The sequence below is a fragment of the Puma concolor genome, chromosome E2, assembly GCF_028749965.1.
Source record: "Puma concolor isolate L17-30 chromosome E2, mPumCon1.1.hap2, whole genome shotgun sequence".
Classification (NCBI taxonomy): Eukaryota; Metazoa; Chordata; class Mammalia; order Carnivora; family Felidae; genus Puma; species Puma concolor.
The window spans coordinates 40046819-40070548 of NC_141681.1; the positions used below are offsets into that span (position 1 = coordinate 40046819).

The 23730-nt window shown below is 38.4% G+C and overlaps 1 protein-coding gene across 2 annotated transcripts in view; it reads left to right on the forward strand.

Moving 5' to 3' along the window:
- URI1 (URI1 prefoldin like chaperone) overlaps positions 1–23730 on the forward strand; it is a 101595-nt gene that overhangs the window by 11069 nt on the left and 66796 nt on the right. The window contains exon 2 of one of the 2 annotated variants that reach the window (XM_086689544.1): positions 5969–6093. In XM_086689544.1, coding sequence (XP_086545670.1) covers positions 6073–6093 — 21 coding nt within the window. In that variant the 5' untranslated portion in view covers positions 5969–6072. Of the gene's footprint in view, positions 1–5968; positions 6094–6212; positions 6662–23730 lie in introns of those variants that run through there. The other variant, XM_025914778.2, reaches the window with a different exon arrangement.

Sequence of the window (23730 nt, forward strand, 5' to 3'; positions counted from 1 at the left end):
GTCCCTCGTGTCTCTACATATTCCCTGCTATTTTTTAAAAAATTTTTTTTTTCAACGTTTATTTATTTTTGGGACAGAGAGAGACAGAGCATGAACGGGGGAGGGGCAGAGAGAGAGGGAGACACAGAATCGGAAACAGGCTCCAGGCTCTGAGCCATCAGCCCAGAGCCCGACGCAGGGCTCGAACTCACGGACCGCGAGATCGTGACCTGGCTGAAGTCGGACGCTTAACCGACTGCGCCACCCAGGCGCCCCCCTGCTATTTTTTTAATGTTTAGTTTTGAGAGGGAGGGGAGGGGCAGAAAGAGAGAGAGAGAGAGAGAGAGAGACAATCTGAAGCAGGTTCCACACTGTCAGCGCAGAGCTGACACCTGTCTGTAACTCACCAACCAGAAGGTCATGATTTGAGCTAACGTCAGATGCTTAACCGACTGAGCCACCAAGCTCTCTTCTAAATATCCCCTTCTTATAAGGACACCAGCCAGATTGGATTAGGGCCCACTCAAATGGCCCTTTTAATGTATTCATTTTAACATATTCACCTTTCAAAGCCCTGTCTGCAGACATAGTCACATTCTGAGGTACTAGGGGTTAGGACCTCTATGTGTGAATTTGAAGGGGTGACAGTTCAGCCTGTATCACCATTATTTTACTTTCAATTCTTTTGTGTCTTTCAATCTAAAGTGAATTTCTTGTAAATAGCATATAGATCAATCATTTAAAAAATCCATTCTACCAATCTTTGTTTTAATTGGACCGTTTAATCCATTTGCATTTAAAGAAATTGTTGGTAAAGAAGGACTTAGTTCTGCCATTTTTGTGTGTGTACCTTTTTTTGTTCAATTCCTACATTTTTTATTTATTAGATTATTTTATAGTGTATCGCTTTGATTCCCTTTTTTCCTTGTATGTATATATTTCAGTTATTGTAGTAGTAGTTCCCTTGTGAACTATAATTAACATTTTGAACTTATAACATCCTAGTTTGAATAATACCAATTTAGTTTCAATAGTATACAAACACTGTGCTCCTATACAGTTTGGTCCTTCTCCCTTTATATTGTTATTGTCCCAGATCACATTCCTATACATCGTGTGCCCCTTAACATAGATTTGTAATTACTGTTTTATACATTAGCCTTTTAAATTGTAGTTGAAAATAGAGGAATTACAAACCAAACCTGCGGTAATACTGTTTTTTATATTTACCTGCGTAGTCACTACTTTTTTTTATTTTTATCAAAAATTTTTTTTTTCTTAGTCACTACTTTTATCAGTGTTCTCTATTTCTCATATGACTTTGAGTTCTTGTCTGGTGTTCTCTCATTTCCGTCCAATAGACTCACTTTAGCAATTCTTGTGAAGCAAGTCTACTAGTAATGAACCCCTTCAGTTATTATTTATCTGGAAATGTTTTAATTTCTCCTTCATTCTTGATAGTTCATCTAAGAAAGAATTCTTCGTTGAGAGGTTGTTTTTTCCTTTCGGAACTGAATATGCCCTTTGGCCTCCATGATTTCTTTTTTCTTTTTTTAAACAAGAGGTGCTTTTTTTGTTTTTATTTTTTTGTTTTAGTAAAGAGCGAGACTATGAGCAGGGAGAAGGACGGAGGGAGAGAGAGACAATCTTAAGCAATCTCCATGCTCAGTGTAGAGCCTGATGCAGGGCTCAGTCCCATGACTCTGGGATCATGACCTGATCCCAACCAACTGAGCCACCCATGTGCCACGGCCTATGTGATTTCTGATTAGAAATCAGCTGTTAATCTTGTTGAGGATTCCTTGTATGTGACAAGTTACTTGTCACTTGTTGCTTCTAAGATTGTCTTTTTTTGTGTGTTTTGATAATTTGATTATAATGTGTCTCAGTTCTACACATCTGTTTGAGTTTATCTTGCTTGAAGTTCCTTAGGCCTCTTGGATGTGTGTATTCAAATCTTTCATCAAATTTAGGAAGTTTTCAGCCATTATTTTTTCAAAAATTTTTTGTCTGTTTCTGTCTCCTCCTGGAACTCCTCTTGTGCATACTGTTGGTATGCTCAGTGGTGTCCACCAGGCTCATAGGCTCGGTTCATATCTCCTTTTTTTTTTTTCTTTCTTTACCTGACTGAATAATTTTGAGTGCCTTATATTCAAAGTTTTTTGATATTTCTTCTGCCAGCTCAAATCCTTTTGGCTCCTGTAGTGAATTTATTATTTTATTTTTTATTTATTGTATTTTTCAGCTCTAGGGTTTCTATTTTGTTCCTTTTCATAATTTTGATCTCTTTTTGCCATTCCCTATTTGTTCATAAATTTTTTTGTGTGGTTTCCTTTAGTTCTTTGTCTATGATTTCCTTCAGCTTATTAAGCATATTTAAGATAGTTGATTTAATGTGTTTGACTAATATTTCCAATGTCTGGGCTTCCTTAGGGATGGTTTCTAATTATTATTATTATTTTTCTGTGAATTGGCTTTACATACTTGTTTTTTGGTATGTTTTGTATTGTTTGTTGAGGACTGGACATTTTGAGTATTAGTATGTGAACTCTGGAAATCCGATTTTCCTGCTCCTCAGGGATTGCTGATTTTTGCTTGTTGAAGTTTGCTGTCATCTCTTTAGTGATTTTTCCAAACTATTTTTCAAAGTGTATTCCTTGGAACGTGTGGTCATTGAAGTTTTTATTCTGTTATCTCTACAGCCAGCCAGTGACTTGAAGATTTTCTTAAAAAAAAAAAAAAAAAAAAAAAAAAAGTCTGTCCCTTTAAATCTTCCAATAGATGCTGTCAGGGGAAATTGCTGCAGTTCTAGAAGGCCAGTCTCCACCTGTCTCTCAGGGAGCTGGTAGACTGACCGAAATGTTCTGGAGGACAAGGACCTTACTGCTCACACTGGCATCAGCCAACCACTCCAGAAATGGTGGCTGCTAATCCCACAGCTGCATGGTGGGGTGCGGGCTGAGGAATGGGGCATGGCAGCTGGTTCTCACCCCTCCCCACCCCTACCAACAGTTGGTGACCTTTTCCTTTATCATGCACTCTCCTGGTTTTTTAAAGTTCAAGTTCCAGAGTTTCAATATTGTTGACTCTGTGAGTGTTTCCGTTTCCAACTGACAGTTGTTTTTGTTTGTTTGGTTTTTAGGGTTATTTATTTATTTTGAGAGAAAGAGAGAGGGAGAGAGTGAAGGGGAGGAGCAGAAAGAGAGGAAGAGAGAGGATCCTAAGGAGGCCCTACAATGTCAGCGCCATCGCTGAGCCCCTCTTGGGGCTTGAACTCACGAACCATGAGATCAAGACTGAGGTGAAACCATGAGTTGGACACTCAACCGACTGAGCCACCCAGTGGCTCTGACAGTTGTTTTGATGAAGGGACTGATCCCTAGGGCCTTCACTCCACCATTTTGCCTCATGCCCTTCTGAATCCCTCCTTTTAAAATTTTTGTTTTTTTCCATAACTCACTTTGAGTTTCTATTACTGGCATCTGAGAGATGGCAACAACTGTAGCAACTGCCATGCTTGGTGCTATGTATTTTTCAGACTTAAAGATGATTTCATCCCTTTTCTTGGAGGGGAGGCTGAAGTGTACAGAAAAACCATATACAAGAAGGATTCGAGTGATCAGTGACAACCCTAAGGATAAGCAGATGAAGTACCAGGGGAACTTCATGGAAGGGATGATTTTTTGACCTTGGGGTTAAGGATGAACCTCCTATAGAATTAAAAGAACCTCATCTAAGGTCTTTGGCCCTCCGTTGACTCCAAGATCCACAGACAGTTCTGGTCCCTGCCTTGATCACCTCCTGCTTCTCATGCGCAAGGGAGGGCCTGGTACATGGAAGGGGGTCAATAATTTTTGCTGATTTGTTTTATTTGAAGGTGTTTTGTTTTATTGAAGGTGTTTTGGGGTGGCTGATGTTCACCTGGATGAGTGATTATAATTTGAAGGATTTTAGATGGATAGAGGAAGTTTTCACTGTCAGCTTTTATACTTGTGATCACCATCATTCTTCAAGCCAACCCTGAGGCAGGTATAGCTCTAAGACTTGTTGTACAGGAGAATGAAACTCAGCAGGTTAAGGGTCTTGCCTAAGACTTGTCAGCAGGCAAGTGGCAGAGTTGGGACCACAGCTTGGGTCTGTCTTGGTTTTACAGTTCAAGTTCTTCTGCTGTTACTTCTGAGAGCTCTTAGGACTGAGTGAAGGAAGCAGCAAATGTTCATGGAATGTCAACCAAGTCCCTGTTCTCATGGAGCTTGTGTTCTACTGTGAAGAGATGGTAACTAGTATAGAAGCAGATAAAATTGGTAATCCTAAAAAGGGATAAGTGCTATGAAGAAAATTTAAAAAGTGAGGTGCTGGAGGATGCTTGGAGGAGAGGGGAGGGTCTTCTACAGACAGGATATCAGGGAAGCTTTTTTATTTGAATCGAGGCCTGAGTGATGCAAAGGAGTAGACCATGCAACGATCCAGCAGAAGTATTGCAGGCAGCAAGATCAACCAGTGCCAAGACCCCAAGGCAGGAGAAGAGCGAAACCATTATGGTTGGTATGAGTGGCAAGGGGGCTTGCAAGGCAGTTAGAAAGGTGGGTCAGATATAATACAGAATTCTAGTAGGACATCTGGGTTTTATTCTAGTTGCAGTGAGAATTCATGGAGGGCTCAAGCAGGGAGAGTGATATGATCTGGTTATTTTTAAAAGCTCCTTCAGGCTGCTGAGCTGAAAATAGATTGGGGGTACATGAATCAGAATCTTTGGCTGCTGGTGACATAAAATATGATGCAAACTGCCTTAATCCATCAGAAAATTTACTGGCCTCTTTAACCAGAAGTGCAGAGGTAATGTAGACTTCAGAGCTGGCTGATTCAGCCCTGAGTCCAGTGCTGTGATATAGTCAAGAACTCAAGTTCTGTCTCTTGGCTCTGCTGACCACAGACTCAACTTCATTGTGAGGCTAAGAGGTGTCCGGGTGGTTTTACTAGAGCTGAAATACACAGGGCTATATGCCCTGTACTTCCCCACCAGGGGATGGATAGATTTTTTTTTTTTTTTTTTTTTTTTTTTTTTTTTTTTATGGAAACACTTCCAAAGAATGAGGGAGAACTTTTTCAGAAGCCTTCAGGAAATCTGTTTGTGAAGTATCACATGCCCTTTCCGGAATCAACTATTTACAGGGAAAATGCATCATGCCTTTAGACTGGAGCTGGGGTGCCTCAGCTTCGCAAAGGCACAGGAACTATGTGGGCTAGGGTAGACCATGTGAAGGAGGGGAGATAGACAAAGGGCAGCTGACAAAGTCCATTACAAGGGCAATAGTGGAAGCAGGGAGGCCAGAGAAGAAGCTACTGAGGTAGGTGAGGATAGAGAGATGATGGTGGAGATAGAGGAGGTGGTATGAGAAACATTCCGATTCTGCCTCTTTCAGAGGTGTTGACGTTGAATATGCAGTGAGGAAAAGAGGAATTAACATATACCATTTGCCCAAGTTTTCCTTGCGTCTTTCTTTGAAGCAAATGGAAAAAGGGTGTATCTGGACTGGAGAGCTGGCCAAGAGAAAGGGAAGAGAAACTGCAAGACGGCATACAAAGGTGTAAACGGCAGATACCCCTCAGCCTACTCCCATCTGTACAACGCTAAACAAACAGGATCCATCGCTACTGTTAAGAACTGGAGCAGAGGTGGTGCTTAGGGCATGGCCAGTTCCGGCTAGGAAGCATTAATTGGGTGCCTACTGTGTCCAGAGGCTGTAGGAGAAACAGAGCATAGTTCTGAAATAAGAGAAAAAGTGTGGGCTAAGTTATCCTTGAAAAAATCTCTTAAATAGTCCAAACATAGCACTATATTAATATAAGCACAGTAATTAATACACACGCAAAACATAATTGCATATTTTAATTCATTAAACAGGCACAGGAAAGAGTTGAACTTGCTAAAATTAAATTATGTTCTTACAAAGCAGCTTTGGTTCTTGAATTAAGCTTCCACCGCCAGATGCAGCGCTAAACGACTGGAAGACGAAGGGGACACAAGGCTCACCTCCAGGGGCACTCACTCAGCGTGGAACCCGGAAAGAATGAAAGCTTCCAGAGGCTACAATGCAGCGCAAACCTCGCGGGGTAAGCCCGCCTCAGCCGCGTCACGCCTGCACCACGTGACCCACTAGGGGGCGGGGCCAGGGGCGGGGGCTCCGCGCGCGCTTCCCGGCGTGCCGCGCGGGGCGGAGCGAGGGGCGGAGCCTACGGGGGAGGCGCGGAGGAGGCGCGGCCGCCACAGGACGCCTGTCTCGGCCCGGCCACCGGACAGGCGCCTCCGGCTCTCACCGGCCCGCCTGCTGCTTCGAGCCCGCGGCGGCGGCGGCGGCGGGCGGCATGCGCGTGTGAAATGCGGCCGCGGGCAGCCGGGACGCGAGCAGCGGCCGCCGCGGCAGCGGAGAAGACAGGCGCGGCCTCCTCAGCGAGGGGCACGCAGTGCATGAGGGCGAGCACGCGGGTGCTGGGCAGCCGCCGGCCACGCCGCCTCCATAAACATTTGTTTAGGACTCGTTCGCCCCGCTGAGGTCCCGGCGCCTCCACTATGGAGGCCCCGGCCGACCCCGGGTCCCACGCCTCGGCCTCGGCCTCGTCCTCGGCCGCGGCTCCTCTGCGCGCCCCGGAGGTGGCGCGGCTCCGAGAGGAGCAGGAAAAGGTAACAGGCCGCGCTCCGGGCCCCACGCTTCCGGCGGTGGTCTCGGGAGGCGCCCGCTCCCCGGCACATCCTCGGCGCCCGGCCCCCCCAATCTGGGGCTGGGGCCCTCCTCGAGGTCCGCTTCCCCCGCTCGCCCCGGCGGCCCCCTCCTTCCCGCTGTGGGCCGCAGCTCTCTGGTCCCGGGCCCAGCTCGATCCTGACGCGGTACCGGGGAGGAGCACAGCCTCCAGGCTTGGAGAGAGAAAGTGTTGGGAGAAACTTTTGTCACGTGCTTTTGTTGTCTTTTGTCTGGAGCCCTTTGACCTTCAAGGGGAGGGAAGGGATGGGAAAGAGGGAGGTGACTATCCCTTTAAGTTGCGTATCAAAGTGAGTTTTTAGACCTAATATAGACAGCAGTGCGTGGGAATTTTTTGGTTTGGGGTACGCGGTCAATGGAGGGCTCACCTTAGTATCTTCTTAAAAATCGTTGCTAAAATATATACACATTGTTGCTCTTTATCAGGTTGCACGCAGTGATAAACAACTTGGTTGTTTAGTGTTGGTCAAAGTGGAACGCAATTTTATTAAATTTTAACTTTAATCGTATAATAAGTTTTAATCTGCCAGTGTAGGGAAGAAAATTTTGCATTTCCTAGTGGGATTGTATATGAAGAAGTATGCCCGATTTAAGAAATACGGTGTTGTTTGAGTATTTTTTCCTTTGGATTTTGTAGCATTTCAGGTTGTCGGTGTCTCCAGAAAGTTTGAAATTGTTACTTTGAAAAGCAGTATTTACTTAAAATGTCTTATGTCTTCTTGAGAGTATCATGGCTAAAAGGGTTAGGAAGTTGTTTCAAAAGTGTAAACAATGGGAATCCCTAACCTTTTCTATTGAACATTCCTGTATAAAAATAACTACTTGCATAGGTATACAAATATACTCAGTTCATCTAGATGAGGGGCTTTTCACAGAACCAAAAAAAAATCCTGGTTTGCTTGGAAACCACCTGTTAGGATGAACTGTGGGGATCTTTCCTACTTTGTTCTGGTTCTAAATTATTTTATCCATTGAATTTCCTTTTCTGAGGGCCATTTTCTTTTCTTTTCTTTTCTTTTTTTTTTTTAACATTTTTATTTATTTTTGAGAGAGAGAGAGAGAGAGAGCGCGCGCGCACGATTGGGGGAGGGGCAGAGAGAGAGAGAGGGAGACACAGAATCTGAAGCAGGCTCCAGGCTCTGAGCCGTCAGCACAGAGCCCAACACGGAGCCCAACACCCAACAAGGCACAGAGCCCAACTCACAGACGGTGAGATCATGACCTGGGCTGAAGTCAGACGCTCAACTGACTGAGCCACCCAGGCGCCGCACAGGGCCATTTTCTTCTGTCATGTACAACTGCTGGGTTTTAAACTTGGCTTTTTTTTTTTTTTTTAAATCCAACAAGTATTGTGTTATTTAAACTATAAGACGTTAATAGATCATAATTTTTCCTTTTTGAAGAGAAAAAGAAGAAAAGACAGCCCTTCTTGAAATTTGTTCATTTTTGGCAAAATTATTTCCATTTTTTGCTTTTTTAGGAAATTTGAAACGGACCCTCAGAAGATGGTGTTCCCATTGCCTTTAGTCTGGTCTATAGAGGAATTACTCTCTCTTTCCTAGTATAACATGCATAATGCTCACTTGATATGTTTCCTTCCGTTTGTCATTGTAAAAGAGAGATCCTTAGTTTTATTCTAATGTTAGTGTGGCTGAAATACAAAGGATACATTTTGGGGTGCTCTGAACAGCTTTCTGGTATAGTATCTAGTTATATTTGAAAACTGTCTTTTCAGTTACAGGCCTGTAGGAATCTAAATAACTATTTTCAGTAGACATTGACTATGTTACCAAATTACTTTTCTGTATTATGTTAATGTTTTGGCAGTTAAAGTAAGCATGTGCATGTGTGTCATGCGTGTGTAAAATTCCCAGTTGATAAAGCCCTTCTGTAAATAGACTACACAGTATTTTACAGGATTTGCTTCAGTGAACAGTAGACCCATAATGCCACAAAATATCCTAGTTAGATAGCTATACTTCAATTATAGTTTAGTATAGGAAAACTGTATATAGTAAATATTCACTTATTTTGTGAGGGACTTTATTTAGGCTTTAAGACCAACCCAGCTAACTCAGTAAAATAGAAGTGTTTTGACATTCTTGGAATGAAAAAGGGAAGAATGTCATTGTAGCTTTATATTTGTGTGGCACTTAGTACTTTTTTTTTTTTTTTTTTTAATGTAAATCCAGCTAAATGTGCTTTAGGACTTGGGTTTTTGCAGTGGTTTTCCCAGTGTGAAAGAGAATGAACACCTGAAGAAAATGACTTGATTTTTTTTTTTTTTTTTTTTTTTTTTTTTTTTTTTTTTGGTACCTAGCTAGTAGGCTCTAGATGCAGAGGAGAGAAATTAATTCATTACATACAAGGATACTTTAGGTTTTGGGCCTTATTTTCACTGGGAGCCTTGGTTGAGAGGACTGTTAGGTAATATGGCTTAAATGTTGCTCATCAGGTTTTTTTTTTTAATTAAAAAATTTTTTTTAATGTTAATTTTTGAGAGAGTGAGTGAGCACGAGTGGGGAAGGGGCAGAGAGTGACGGACTCACAGAATCCGAAGCAGGCTCCAGACTGAGCTGTCAGCACAGAGCCCAATGTGGGGCTTTGAACCCATGAACCCTGAGATCATGACCTGAGCAGAAGTTGGCCGTTTTTAACTGATTGAGCCACTCAGCTGCCCCCAACTTATTTTTAAATTCAGCTGAGAAGTGTAACTCTCTCTCTGTTTTCCCCTCATTTATACTTTGGAACACTGAGTAACAACTACAAAATTAGTGACTAAGGAAAAAAAACAAAGGTGGGGGATGCGTAAATGAGCCCCAGTAAATGACAACATCTGTAATAAATGGACAGGATCAAATATTTTAACATTGTTTTCACTTATAGCATCAATGCTGAAACACTTTCAAAAACATTTAAAAAAAATCTATTTATTTTTGGGAGAGAGAAACAGAATGCAAGCAGGGCTTGGGGGTGGGGGGGTGCAAAGAGAGGGAGACAGAATCCAAAGCATGATCCAGGCTCCGAACTGTTGGCACAGAGCCTGACGAAGGGTTGGAACCCACAAACTGAGATCATGACCTGAGCCGAAGTTGGACGCTTAGCTGACTGAGCCGGCCAGGCCCCCCAAAAACATTTTTTTAAAGTTAAAACCTGTTAAAACTTTGATTTAGCCAAAAAAGATGCATACAGAAAGGTCCCCTGCAGCTTTGTTTATAATAATGAAAAAACTAAAAATCCAACATTAGGGGATTGATTAAATAAATCATGATACGTATGATGAGCTTTTATGCAGGCATTAAAGATTATAGAGCAGTATGAATAGTGTGGTTATAGTTATGTTTATATGTAAGTATTCACAGTTTATATAGGAAAACACCATTAAATGTTTTAAAAACAATTTCATTTCTTATTTTACTAAAAGTGAGTGAAATTGGTTGAGATTTTAGCTCTTTGAATAAAGGCTGTTGATAAAACTTACTTTAATTGTAATGAAAACTAGGATGTTGTATCTTTAACTGCTGAATACTTTTCTGGGCCTGAAAAGTAACTCTTGGCTTGTTTGAACACCGGTTCATATGGTTTATTTCTTGGTTATTTCAGAGTTGATAGATATAATTTATTCAACATCTATTCCCAGTTGATTTCCTTTTTTCATTTTTCCTTGGAGGTTTTAGTCTTAATTCTCTGTCAAAAGATTACAGGGACAAGAAAGAACTTCGCTCATCTTTTTTTTTTCTTTTTCTTTCTCTTTTTTTTTTTTTTTTTTAACTGATATTAGTAAAATATTTGGTGGAAAAATGTGAGCTACTTAGGAGCTTCTCTAGACTGACCTATGCCATAAAAGTTCTGATTCAGGACTGTAGTGGGCTGTTTTTGTAGGGAACTTTCCTCATACTCAGATCTTCTTAAATCTGGTTCTGTCTTAGAATTGCATTATGTTGAAATTTTGGTTTCTTTGCTAAGGTGATATTTCCACAATATCTGCATTTTATATTTCCAGATCTTAATATCTTTTATTAGCATAATTACTGAGATTTTATTGTAATGTGAAAAAAGTGGTATATAGTATTATTTTCATAGGTTTATTTGCTGGAGAATAGTAACTTTGGAAAATTGATGAGAATAATATTTATTATTTTGCTACAATTACTGCTGAGTGGCTCCTATAATTGTCAGTTGGAGTTTGGAATAATTTATTCTTTCCTGATATAAAACCTGGGTTATTAAATGCATTAACACTAAATATCTCAAATTCTTCATAAAGTGGAACAACTAATTTAACTTAATGGAGGGTTTTCATATTTCTTATGATAAACTGAACTGCATATAGTTTAAGAAACTGTCAGTCATGTACCTCATACAACAGCTGTTCTCTCCACGCCCAGAATCCAAGCATATATTTTTTCAACAAATACTGAGCACTTCTGCGTGCCAGGCATATATCCTCCACATGGCAGACAAGTACCTACTATATGCCATCTTCTGCTGAGGACCTAGTAAGAAACAAAAATAATGTCCTTGCTTTCACGGAGATTACATTCTAGGCATGGAAGAGGCCCATTTAAAATGTCAGATGGTTTGTGATAGGTAAGGCTAGATAGAAGAAGAAAGTTTTGGTAAGGGAGGGTATTTTGGAGAGGAGTTTCTAGTCAGGGGCAGTCAGCTCAGAATGAGTCCAGGTGAGTTGTAAGGATTTTGGTTTTTATTTTTGTGAGATGAGAAGCCATTGGAATGCATTTTGAGAATCGTACTGATCTTAAATTATAACCATCCGTTTCTCATGTGTAAAGAAAGGGTGTGATAATGGGATTGTGGGGTTGTATTATATATAATATAAAATAAATTCTTTGTGTGCTAGGTGTTGTGAAAGATGTTACAAATTTGATATTAGAATCTTCATGGACTCTCTTAATTTTTCAGGTCAACAATTTCGGTTGTTTGTACAGTTTTTGCCCTGAACTTTCTAGTGGGGTATTGGTCTTCAGTTCTACTTATAATGCTTGTTTTCTAAAGTGGTGATACCAATTTTCGTTCCTTGTCAGCAGCAGGTGAAAGTTCTAGCTGTTGCACATCCTCATCACCACTTGGTACTGTTTGTCTTTTTCATATTTGCTAGCCATTCATATTTGCTAACTGTTGATCACTTTTTCAAATATTTTTTGGCTACATGCTTTCCTGTTTGTTTATTTTTGGTAAAATACTTGCTATCTCTTGTCCATTTTCAGTTGGGATGTGTGCCATATTTTAATTGATTCGTAGCAGTTCTTTATGTATTTTTGATATGAGTGCTTTTTAGGAAAGTTTTGTAAATTTCTTCTCTAGTCTGTGCTTGACTAATACTTTATACTGGTGTCTTTTGATGAAGAGAAGAAATTCTCAAGTTTATTTATTTATTTATTTATTTTTTTCCAACGTTTATTTATTTTTGGGACAGAGAGAGACAGAGCATGAACGGGGGAGGGGCAGAGAGAGAGGGAGACACAGAATCGGAAACAGGCTCCAGGCTCTGAGCCATCAGCCCAGAGCCTGATGTGGGGCTTGAACTCACGGACTGCGAGATCGTGACCTGGCTGAAGTCGGACGCTTAACCGACTGCGCCACCCAGGCGCCCCTCAACTTTATTTATTTATTTTAGTACAATTTATTGTCAAATTGGCTCACATACAGTGTGTACGGTGTGCTCTTGGTTTGAGGGTAGATTCCCATGGTTCATCGCTTACATACAACACCCAGTGCTAGAAATTCTCAATTTAAAAAAAAATGTTTATTTATTTTTGAGAGAGAGAGAGCTTGCATGCTCCAGCAGGGGAGGGGCACAGACAGGGTGAGAGAATCCCAAGTAGGCTCTGTGCTGTCAGCATAGAGCCCCAAGTGGGGCTCGATCTCACGAACCATGAGATCATGACCTGAGCCGAAATCAAAGTCAGGTGCTTAACCAACTGAGCCACCCAGGTGCCCCAGAAATTCTCGGTTTTAACAATCCTTTATTTTTATTTTATTTTTTTTTCAAAGCTCTTTATTTATTTTGAGAGAGTTTGTGGGGGAGAGGCAGAGGGAGTGGAGGAGAGAGAGAATCCCAAGTGGGCTCTGCATTGCCAGTGCATAGCCCTATTGTGACCTGAGCCAAAAGACAACTTTGGTTTTAGTCTTTTGATAGTTATTAATAAACATTATGAAACAGTATTTCAGGAGGGGAAACTTTTTTTTCATTATATTAGACCTGTCCAGATTGGAGTACAAGACAAGAATAGTTCCAAAACACTGGTGGGGAAAGGGCAGAGAATGTGCAGAGTCTATGTTTCACCATAACTGATTGGTTTTGTCTTCTCGTCTAATGTTTTTAGTATGGATTTAAAAATCTTTTAGCTTGTATCATTCTTTCCTTCGTGTCCAGATTGGTGAATTAGTCTGCCCGATGGCAGTTTTTTCTTTTTTAAGCTACGACTGTTTATTTTGAAAAATTGTAAAAACAACAGGAAGGTTGAGAGAATAGAGTCATTAGTAATATTTTGTACCATTTGATTTTTCTTTCTGTGCCTTTTTTTTTCTTGTTAAACCATTTGAAAATAAATTGCAGACATCATCACGCCCCTAGTACTTAAGCACATATTCTTTCAGAAGAGGGTCATTTTTCTACATAAATATAGTATCTTATTTTCACACCCAAGAAATGAACATTGACATACAATGTTATTTAACATACTCACATTTCCTTAGTTTTTCTAAAAATGTTTTTTATAACTCTTTTTCCATCCAAGATTCAATCAAAGATTGCATTTGGCTGTTTTTATCTCTTTAGTTTCCTTCTACAGCAATCTCCTTGCTGCCTTTTGTTTTTATGAAATTGGTGTTTTTGAAGAGTTGATGACAGTTTTCTCATAGAATGGCCCACAATTTGGAGATGTGCAATGAATATAATCATGAAAACACAACATTAAGCATTTTTGGTTGGATACTACATAGATGATAACTTCTCACTGCATCACAGCAGGAGACACGTGATGTTACTTTATCCCATTGTAGGTGTTGCTGATTACTTAAGGTGGCATCTACTAGATCTTTCTACCATAAAACTACCTGTTCCCTGTGTAAGAAATAAGTGCTTTAATGGTAGTAATGCTTGAAGACTAAATATCCTGTTCCCTCACAGCGTTTTACCATGGATGATCCTTGCCTGAATCAGTTACTATATTAATGTTAGCAGATTGGTGATTTTCTAATTATATAGCTGGCATTTTTCTGTGAAGAAGAGAGCCCTTCCCCCCTTTTAGCATTACTATAAACTTTTGTGTGTGTGTTTTTTTAAAATGTTTGTGATAATTTGTCATTATTCCTTCTGATGCTTAAATTGTCCCAGTTTGTCCAGTGGAAGCCCCTTTCAGCCAGTTCCTGCATCCCTTTGGCATGTTCCATAATTCCTTGGTCATTCATTACCCTGCTTTTGGGCACAAGGTATTCCAGGCTTACCTTGTAGTTTTCTTGCCTTAGTCCTGAAATTGACTATTTCTTCAAAGAACCTTATTTCTTTTTAATGGGAAATGCTTAGAAACCAATCAAGATCAGGGCCCCAGTAGTGCTCATCATACTGGGATAATATTTCATCAAGGCTTTTCAGTGGACAGTGCTAAGGAAATACATTAACCTTTAGTATGCCAGGAAAAATAGTCATCATCTTTTGCATGTCCCAGGTCCAACAGAGCCTTTTTACTTTTTATTTCTTGAAGTAATTTTCACAAATGATACATAGAAGTAAGAGAAAGGGATAGTGAATAACAATTTTACTACATTTTTTTTCTTTTAATTTTAGCTAAAGAGAGAGAGAATGCGAGAGAAGGGCAGAGGGAGAGAGAGAGAGAATCTTTTTTTTTTTTTAAATTTTTTTTTTTTTCAACATTTTTTTATTTATTTTTGCGACAGAGAGAGGCAGAGCATGAACGGGGGAGGGGCAGAGAGAGGGAGACACAGAATCGGAAACAGGCTCCAGGCTCTGAGCCATCAGCCCAGAGCCCGACGCGGGGCTCGAACTCCCGGACCGCGAGATCGTGACCTGGCTGAAGTCGGACGCTTAACCGACTGCGCCACCCAGGCGCCCCGAGAGAGAGAGAATCTTAAGCAAGCTTCACGCTCAGCTCAGTGTGGAGCCCAACGAGGGGCTCGATCTCATGAACCACGAAATCATGACCTGAGCCAAAATCCAGAATCAGACATTCAACCAGCTGAGCTGCCTAGGTGTCAAATATTACTAGATAGTTTAATAAGAGTTTAAACATTGTGGTTCTCTTTGTATTAAATAAATTTTGGTATACAGAGATCATAAGAGATTTAAGAATACTGCCACATGTCCTTTTAGAAAGGTAGGATAGTCTAGGTTTTTGCTGCCTGCTATATTACATGATGAAATTCTTGTTGAATGACAAGAACTGGATGGGAATGCTCTATTTTCTTTGTGTTCTTGGAAGTGTATCATTGTTCATTCATTGATCCTCCCCCCTCTTATTCAAGTCAGTCATCCTTTATTCATCATCCTCTATATTTAAATATGTATAATTCTCTTTCCAGTTTGCATGGTCTGTTCTAGGACTTACAGAGACACAAAAATGAGCCATTACATAATCCTTGCTTTCAAAGTTTATTTCCAGTGCTGTCAATGCCTTCCCCTGCCCCCCTGTCCCCCCGCTACCCTCCTAGTCCCCCTACCCAAGTCTCTGACCTCAAGAAGCTTTAAAAACTTGGAGTGAAAAAATTTACTGACCTTTTATTCTGACAGTCTTACTTATTGTGATGAAATATATATATAATAAAATTTGCCATTTTAACCATTTTAAATGTACATTTCCATGGCACTAATTACAATTACTATTAATGCAACCATCACCACTATTTGCAAAACTTTGTCAACACCCCAAACAGAAAATCTGTAACTATTAAGCAATAACTCATTCTCCCCTAGTTACCCTCTTGAGCCCCTAGTTACCTCTAAACTACTTTCTGCCTATATGAATTTACCAATTCTAGTATTTCATAGAAGTGGACTCATACGTCCTTTGTCCTTTGGTGTCCTTTGGTGACTGGCTTATTTCATGTAGCATGTTTTCACAGTTCATCCATGTTATGGTGTGTATTACAACCTCATTTCTGTTTAAGACTGAATAATATTCCATTGTACATATATACACAACATTTTGTTTATTTGTTCTGTTGATGAAATATGGATTGTTTCTACTGTTTTGCTGTTGTGAGTAATGTTGCTGTGAACATTGGTGTACAAGTATCTGAGTTCTTGTTTTCAGTTCTTTATGGTGTATACCTAGGAGTGGAATTGCTGAGTCATATGGTAATTCTGTGTTTAACTTTTTGAGGAACTGCCAAACTGTTTTTCATAGCATTTGCAAAATTTTACATCAGCAATGCATGAGGTTCCCTATTTTTCCACATCCTTGCCAACACTTATTTTCCATTGTTTTTGATTATAGCTATCCTAATAGGTGTTGAGATATCTCATTGTGGTTTTGATTTGCATTTCTCTAATAACTAAGGATGCTGAGCATCTTTCCACATGTTTATTGACCATTTGTATGTCTTCTTTGGAAGAATGTCTATTCAAGCCCTTTTCCCATTTTCAAGTTGCATTATCTTTTTGTTGTGTTGTAGTTCTTTATATATTCTAGGTATTAAATCCTTATGAGCTATATCATTTGCAAATATTTTCTCCCATTCTATAAGTTGTCATTTCAATTTCTTGATAATGTTCTTCGTATGACAGTTTTTAATTTTGATAAAGTCCAGTTTATCTTTTTATTCTTTTGTTGCTCATGCTTTTAGTGTCATATCTAAGAACACATTGCCAAATCCAAGGCCATGAAGACTTATACCTGCTTGCTTCTAAGAGTTCTGTGGTTTTAGCTCTTATATTTATATCTTTGACCCATTTTGAGTTAATTTTGTATGTTGCCCATTGACTGTTGAGTTTGAGAAAATTTAGGATGTTGTTATCTGAAGGTTCATAATCTAAGATTTAATTTATATTATAATTTTCACTATCATTTGTGTACAGTTGTGCAAATAGGGTGGCCACTAACCACATGTAGATGTTAAAGTTTAAAATTCAAATTAATTAAAGTTAAATGAAATTTAAAAATTAAGTTTGTTAGGCGGATTGGCCACATTTCAGGTGCTCAGTAGCCACACATGGTTGCATTGGACAGTGCTGATTTTGAAGCTTTCCATCATCAAAGAAAATTCTACTGGACTGTGCTAGTCAAGAGAGGTACTATTTTTAAAATTTGTATTCTAATTTGTTTAATAATTATGAAATGTCTTCCTGTGTCATCTTCTTCTCCTTGCCATTATTGGCAGAAAATGAAAATTTCTGAATTGTCAACTATTTTCAAAACCAAAAAACGGACTACAAAGGTAGTATCTCTAGTCTTTTATACCTTTTTAAAAAGATGATGCAGTACTTTGGACAATACAATAAGAAAAGTGAAGGATGGTTTTTCACTGTTGATTGCAGTATCCTTCTAGGTGATTTCATCATTTTTTTCATTTTTTATTATATAGTTCTTTTTTTTAAAGCATAGTTAGGAATTATAATCATGAAGTACAATTACTAGGGTGATGAAATAACAAGACGTAGGGAAAATACAATCAGTAGGATCCCATAATGTATCTTAGACTTATAAAAAGGTTTGCTGTACTCATATAATAATTATAAGATAAAATGAGTTGCATTCTTTTTGTTTTACTAAGCTTATTTTCTCTATTTTTTGCAAAACCTCCAAGGAGTCATGGAATGTCAATCTTTGCAAATAATTAGAATTACTTAAAAAAAGAATTGTTCAGTGGATCCTGATGCTTTCCATTCAGATCCATTACCACAGGGTTCTTCAACTTTCTGCAAAATCTGTATTTGAATCTCCCTTCTTCCGCAGTAAAAACCTTGGTCCTCAACAACGTCTGCATTTATTCATTTGCTCTGTTCTACAATATACACAAAACACTTTTTAGAACTGCTTCATTTATACCACTGCCAACAACAAACCTATGAAGTGAAGTTCAGGATTTCTTTGCAGTTCCATTTGTTCTTATAGAATTAACCACGTTGGCATGTAGTTAGGATACTGATCTCAAAGGTGCTTGAATTACTACCGCTTTTGCTGTGCAGTTATCTCTTGGATTTGATGTACAGTTTCTATCTGTATTGAATTTTAGTGTTTGCTTTTTTATCAGTTTGATTTAATTTTGTTTTATGAATACATAAAACATCTACGTGGTTTAAAATCACCACTGTATCGAAAGGTGTACTGAAGTAATTAATTCTGTTCTTCTACCTATCCCAATTGATAATCATTTTCAGTAATTTCTAGTTTATCCTCCCTGTGTTTCTTCTTTGAAAGTAAATTTTAAAATATACTCTTATCTCCCTTCCCACCTTTTTACATACAATATAGCATGTTATATTTTACCCCTTGTTTTTCTCATTAAATTTATATCTAGGAATTACTCTGGTTCATAGAGATCTTCCTCATCATATTTTATGGTTCATTGTGTGGGCATAATATCCGGTATTCAGCTGGTATCTTTTTGATGGACATTTGGTGGTTTTCAGTCTCTTGATAATGCAAAAATGTTTCAGTGGATCACTCTACATATGTTGTTTCTCATTTGTGAAATGATTTCATATGAATTCCTAGAGGTGTAATTGGGTCAGAGGGTAAATTGGTTTAGCTTTATAAACTATACTTCTATGCTAATCAGTTTAACTTAAAATATGAAGTAAAAAGAGGTAAGAGGACTAGCAGAATAAGATGTTCAAAAGCTAGAGAACAGTGTGCTTAGTTTCTAGTGATCTCCACTGCCATTTTCAAGGTAATGGTTTCTTACCTGGAGGCAAGTAATTCCTCGCTGGTCTTGGTGACTCCACTCTTGCTCCACTTCTACTTGTTTTTGAGAGCTGTCTTTTTTTTTTTTTTTAAACAATGTAAATAGAATTTTGTCATTTTATCATTGTAAGTCCGATTGTACTTAGCGTAAAATCCAGGGTCAATAAAATGTGATTTGAGACCTTTGTATTGTCTGATGTTTTTAGGTTCATTTCTAGCTACTCCTCACATACTTACTGTACTTTAAGATGATGACCTGAGTTTTGGGGGGCAGAATACCCTAAGTATGTTTTTAAAATAATACTGTGTTTCTTTTAAAGAAATCCTAATACAATATAGCAAAAAACAAACAGAAAAACAAACAAAAATCCTGTTTAATCTATGGATTTGACCATTGTTCCTAAGCCTTTGATTTCTTTATTTTATGAATTGAGTCATATTAAAGTAATTGCAAATTGATGCTTTTTTCTTTTTTTTTTTTTTTAATTTTTTTTTTTTTTCAACGTTTATTTATTTTTGGGACAGAGAGAGAGACAGACCATGAACGGAGGAGGGGCAGAGTGAGAGGGAGACACAGAATTGGAAACAGGCTCCAGGCTCTGAGCCATCAGCCCAGAGCCCGACGCGGGGCTCGAACTCACAGACCGTGAGATCGTGACCTGGCTGAAGTCGGACGCTTAACCGACTGCGCCACCCAGGCGCCCCTTGATGCTTTTTTCTAGGAACAAAAATACAAGATTGAGTTTTGTGCCAGACACTGTACTAGAAACTGAGATACATAGGGTATTTTTTCTGCCCTCGAGGGACTTATAAATCTGTAGGGAAATGTGTTAAAACATAATACAATGTAATAATTTTCTCTAAGTCTTTGCTCTTCATTTGCTTCTCAAGCTACTAGAAGCTAGCCTCTGTCTTTTCATTGAAATTACTCTAGCTAAAGTTACTATATTTCACTTGCCAAACTCCGTGAACCCTTTCTGAGTTCTGGCCATACTTGACCTCTGTGCTTTACTGGAAACTTTAATTGCTCCCTGGTAAACTATTGAAACTGTGTACCCTAGGAACTTCTGTGATTTTGCTTTTTTTTGGGTCTCTACCTCTTCATTACTACTTTGTCTCTAGTTTCTTCATCTGATCCTTAAACATCCTGTACTTTTCATTTTTGGCTGTCCTCTACTCTGCCTGTCCTCATATAATTCTGTATGCCTTCTCTTGTCCAGACCTGTTGCCTTTTGGGCAGCTTCCCTTGAATGGCCCACAAACAGCTCAATCTTATTTGCTAAAATTGAATCGATCTCCTTTGTCCCTAATCTACATGCACATCTTCATCCTAGTTCCCAGGAACTCTATTTAAACCAGAGCCTTTTTAGCCTGCCCCGATCCATCTCTTTAATACTATGAATTTACTAAGATCTTGTCAATTCTTTCTGTGTGATAACTTGTATCTTAAGGGTCCATTAGCATATCTTAATTAGGCTCTTATTTGAAAAATAATAATCACATTTTCCAGTTAAAGGTTACTATTTTTGCTATTTTCAGTCTTTTTTTTTAGCCTCCTGATGTTACCTAATGCTTTTATTTTTGAAGTTCTAATCTGTGAGCAAAATATTTCTCTTTCTCGTTATTTCTCATGCCTTTAATTTTGAAGTTCTAATCTGTAAACATAACTATTTCTCTTTTAAACTCTATTAGCTTTATTTTACTTTCCTTTTAGTTATTACCTTAGAGATTATAATATGTAACATTTACTTACTGTAGTCTAAATTAGTAGGAAATTGTTCATCTTCTGAAATTTTGTCACTTATGAAATTATTCAAATAATTTTTTGATAGGTTAATTTCATTAACTAACCCTCTCTCATTTGTGCTATTATCACATTTACCTCCACATATGTTTTATGCTCTAAAATGTTAGGATTATGGTTTTAAACATTGTTTTTCATTTTTATTTAACTCTAAGCTGGTAGGTTCTCCCCCACCCCTGACACTTTTAAGATGCCATTACATTATCTTTTGATTTTCTTCCTTCATTTCTGTTAGTCTTCTGTCAGTCTTAACTGTTTTCTTCTCTGAAAAATTTGTGTATATTTTTCCCCTTATCTACTTCAGGATTTTTCTCCTCATCTTTGTTCTGTCCTTCTTTGCTCTGTATGCCAATTTGGATACCTTCTATTGAGCTGTATTCCTGTTCACTAATTCTCTGTTCTTATGTATCTAGTCTGCTAGTAAACCTATCTACCAAATGCCTAGTGACAGTTATTATGTTTTTTATTTATGTAACTTGTGTTTTCACATTATGTGGATTCTAGGCATCTAGAATTGATGTCTCCAACCTTCACTCTATTTTCATGAGTATGTTTATCATAAAGCGTCTTAATAACTGCAATATGTAAATCAAATGAGAGTCTGTTACCATTGTTTATTTTTGCTCTTGGTTTCTTATCAGCTGCTCCTGTTTTCGTAGGCTGCCTTGTAATTTTTGATTGGATGACAGACCTTGTAGAAAAGTTGTAGGGACTGTAGATGATGTTATCTTTTCAAACATTATTAGTAAGTTTTCTTTTAGCAGCCAGTTGAAATTCTTTTGGTCTGTTTGAATTTTGCTCTTATTCCTAGCATGTAACACTTATTTCTAAGTCATAGCTCTAATTCCATACAGAGTATGTCTTTTTCATAAGTTATGTAATCATGTATATGTAATTCTGTTTCTCTTCTATTTCATTTCATTGGGTCATTTGCCTATACTGGCATGAATACCACATTTTCTGGCTAGGTCTTGATATCTAGTGGTAAATTCCTCTAGCTTTGTCTTCAAAATTGCCTATACTGTTCTTGAACCATAGCTTTATTTTTTTTTTCAAGTTTATTTATTTTGAGAGAGAGAGAGAGAGAGCGCGCGAGCGAGCATGCGTGGGGGATGGACAGAGAGAGACAGAGAGGGAGAAAGATGGAGAGAGAGAAAGACAGAGAGAGAGAATACCAAGCAGGCTCTACACTCTCCGTGCAGAGCCTGACATGGGACTTGAGCTCATGAACTGTCAGGTCACTAACTGAGCTGAAATCAAGTTGGATGCTTAAGTGAGCCACCCAGGTGCCCTGAGCCTTTGCTTTGTTATGAATATTTTTAAATCTTCTTTTTAATACAGAGTAACCTGCCTGGGGTTTTGCTTGGAGTGCACTGTATCTAAATATTGGGGGACTATCAACATTATTGCACTGTTTTCTAACCCATGAACATGTTATATCTTTGTTTACTTAGTTATTCTCTAACTTAGTATTGTCTTTTTTTAGTATATAAATCTTGAATGTATTTTAGATTATCCCTTGATATTTGTTATTTTTAATTGCATTTTATGATTTATTTGGTGTTCGTGTTTTACTTGTATATAGTCTCATACTTGATTTTTGTATATTGACTGTTAAATGTATATTCTGATACTATATGTGTAATATATACAGGCATGTGCATGTTATCTGAATAATAGCACTTTATTCTCTTTAGTTGTTCAGGCTTTTATTTTTTGCCTTTTGAATGATCTGTAGCACCTTTAATATAGTGTTGATTAAAAGTAGTGTTAGTAGGCTTTCTTATCTAGTTCTGCATATCAGGGGAACAGCTTTAAATATTTTATCATTATAAATGATGTTTACTGTAGGCTTTTTGTAGATAATCTTTATGAAAATAAGGAAGTGTTCTCCTGTTCCTACTTTGCTCCTTTTATCATGAATAGATGTTGAATTTTATCACATGCTTTTTTTGTGTTTTGAGATGTTAATGTGGTGAGTTAGTTTGATTTTTTTAAAATATTGAAACACCATTGCATTCCTGGAGAAAGCCCCTTGTTATATGTTTATCTTTTCATATGTTGTCCAATTAAATTTCTTATTATTTTGTTAAGGTATTTTGTTTCTGTGTTTATGAGGGTATTGGTTTATAGTTTTCTATTTTTCTTGTAATGTTCATGTTTGGTTTGGGTTTCAGGGTTATCCTAGCCTCATAAAATAACTCATTTTTGTGTATTTTACATAAGAGATGTGTACCATTGGTAATGTTTTTAACTTAAGTGTTTGAAATAATTCGTCAGTGAAGCTGTCTGGGCTTAGTATTTTCCTTTCATGAATATTTTAAAATATGGTCTTGGAGTGCCTGGGTGGCTCAACCTCAGCTCAGCTCATGATCTCATGGTTTGTGATTTTGAGCCCCACGTCGGGCTCCTGCTTTGGATCCTCCATCTCCCTTCTCTGCCCCTTGCCCACGTTTCTGTCTCTCTCTCCTTCTCTCTCTCAAAAATAAACATTAGGAAAAAAAAAACAAAACACCACAATCTCAGTTTCTTTGTTAGTAAAAGGACTATTCATATTTTTCCGGAGTGGCTACACCAGTTTGTATTCCCACCAGCAGTGCCAAAGAGATCCTTTTTCTCCACATTGTCACCAACATCTGTTGTTGCCTGTGTTGTTAATGTTAGCCATTCTGACAGGTGTGAGGTGGTATCTCATTGTGGTTTTGATTTGTATTTCCCTGATGATGAGTGAGGTTGAGCATTTTTTCATGTGTTGGTTGGCCATCTGGATGTCTTCTTTGGAGAAGTGTCTATTCATGTCTTTTGCCCATTTCTTCACTGGATTATTTGTTTTTTGGGTGTTGAGTTTGATAAGTTCTTTATAGATTTTAGATACTAACCCTTTATCTGATATGTCGTTTGCAGATATCTTCTCCCATTCCATTGGTTGCCTTTAGTTTTGTTTATTGTTTTCTTTACTGTGCAGAAGCTTTCTATTTTGATGAGGTCCCAATAGTTCATTTTTGCTTTTGTTTCCCTTGCTTCCAGAGATGTGTTGAGTAAAAAGTTGCCGCAGCCAAGGTCAAGAGGTTTTTGCCTGCTTTCTCCTTGAGGATTTTGATGACTTCCTGTCTTACATTGAGGTCTTTCATCCATTTGAGTTTATTTTTGTGTATGGTGTAAGAAAGTGTTCCAGGTTCATTTTTCTACATGTCGTCCAGTTTTCCCAGCACCAGTTGCTGAAGAGACTGTCTATTCCATTGGATATTCTTTCCTGCTTTGTCAAAGATTAGTTGGCCATACATTTGTGGGTCCATTTCTGGGT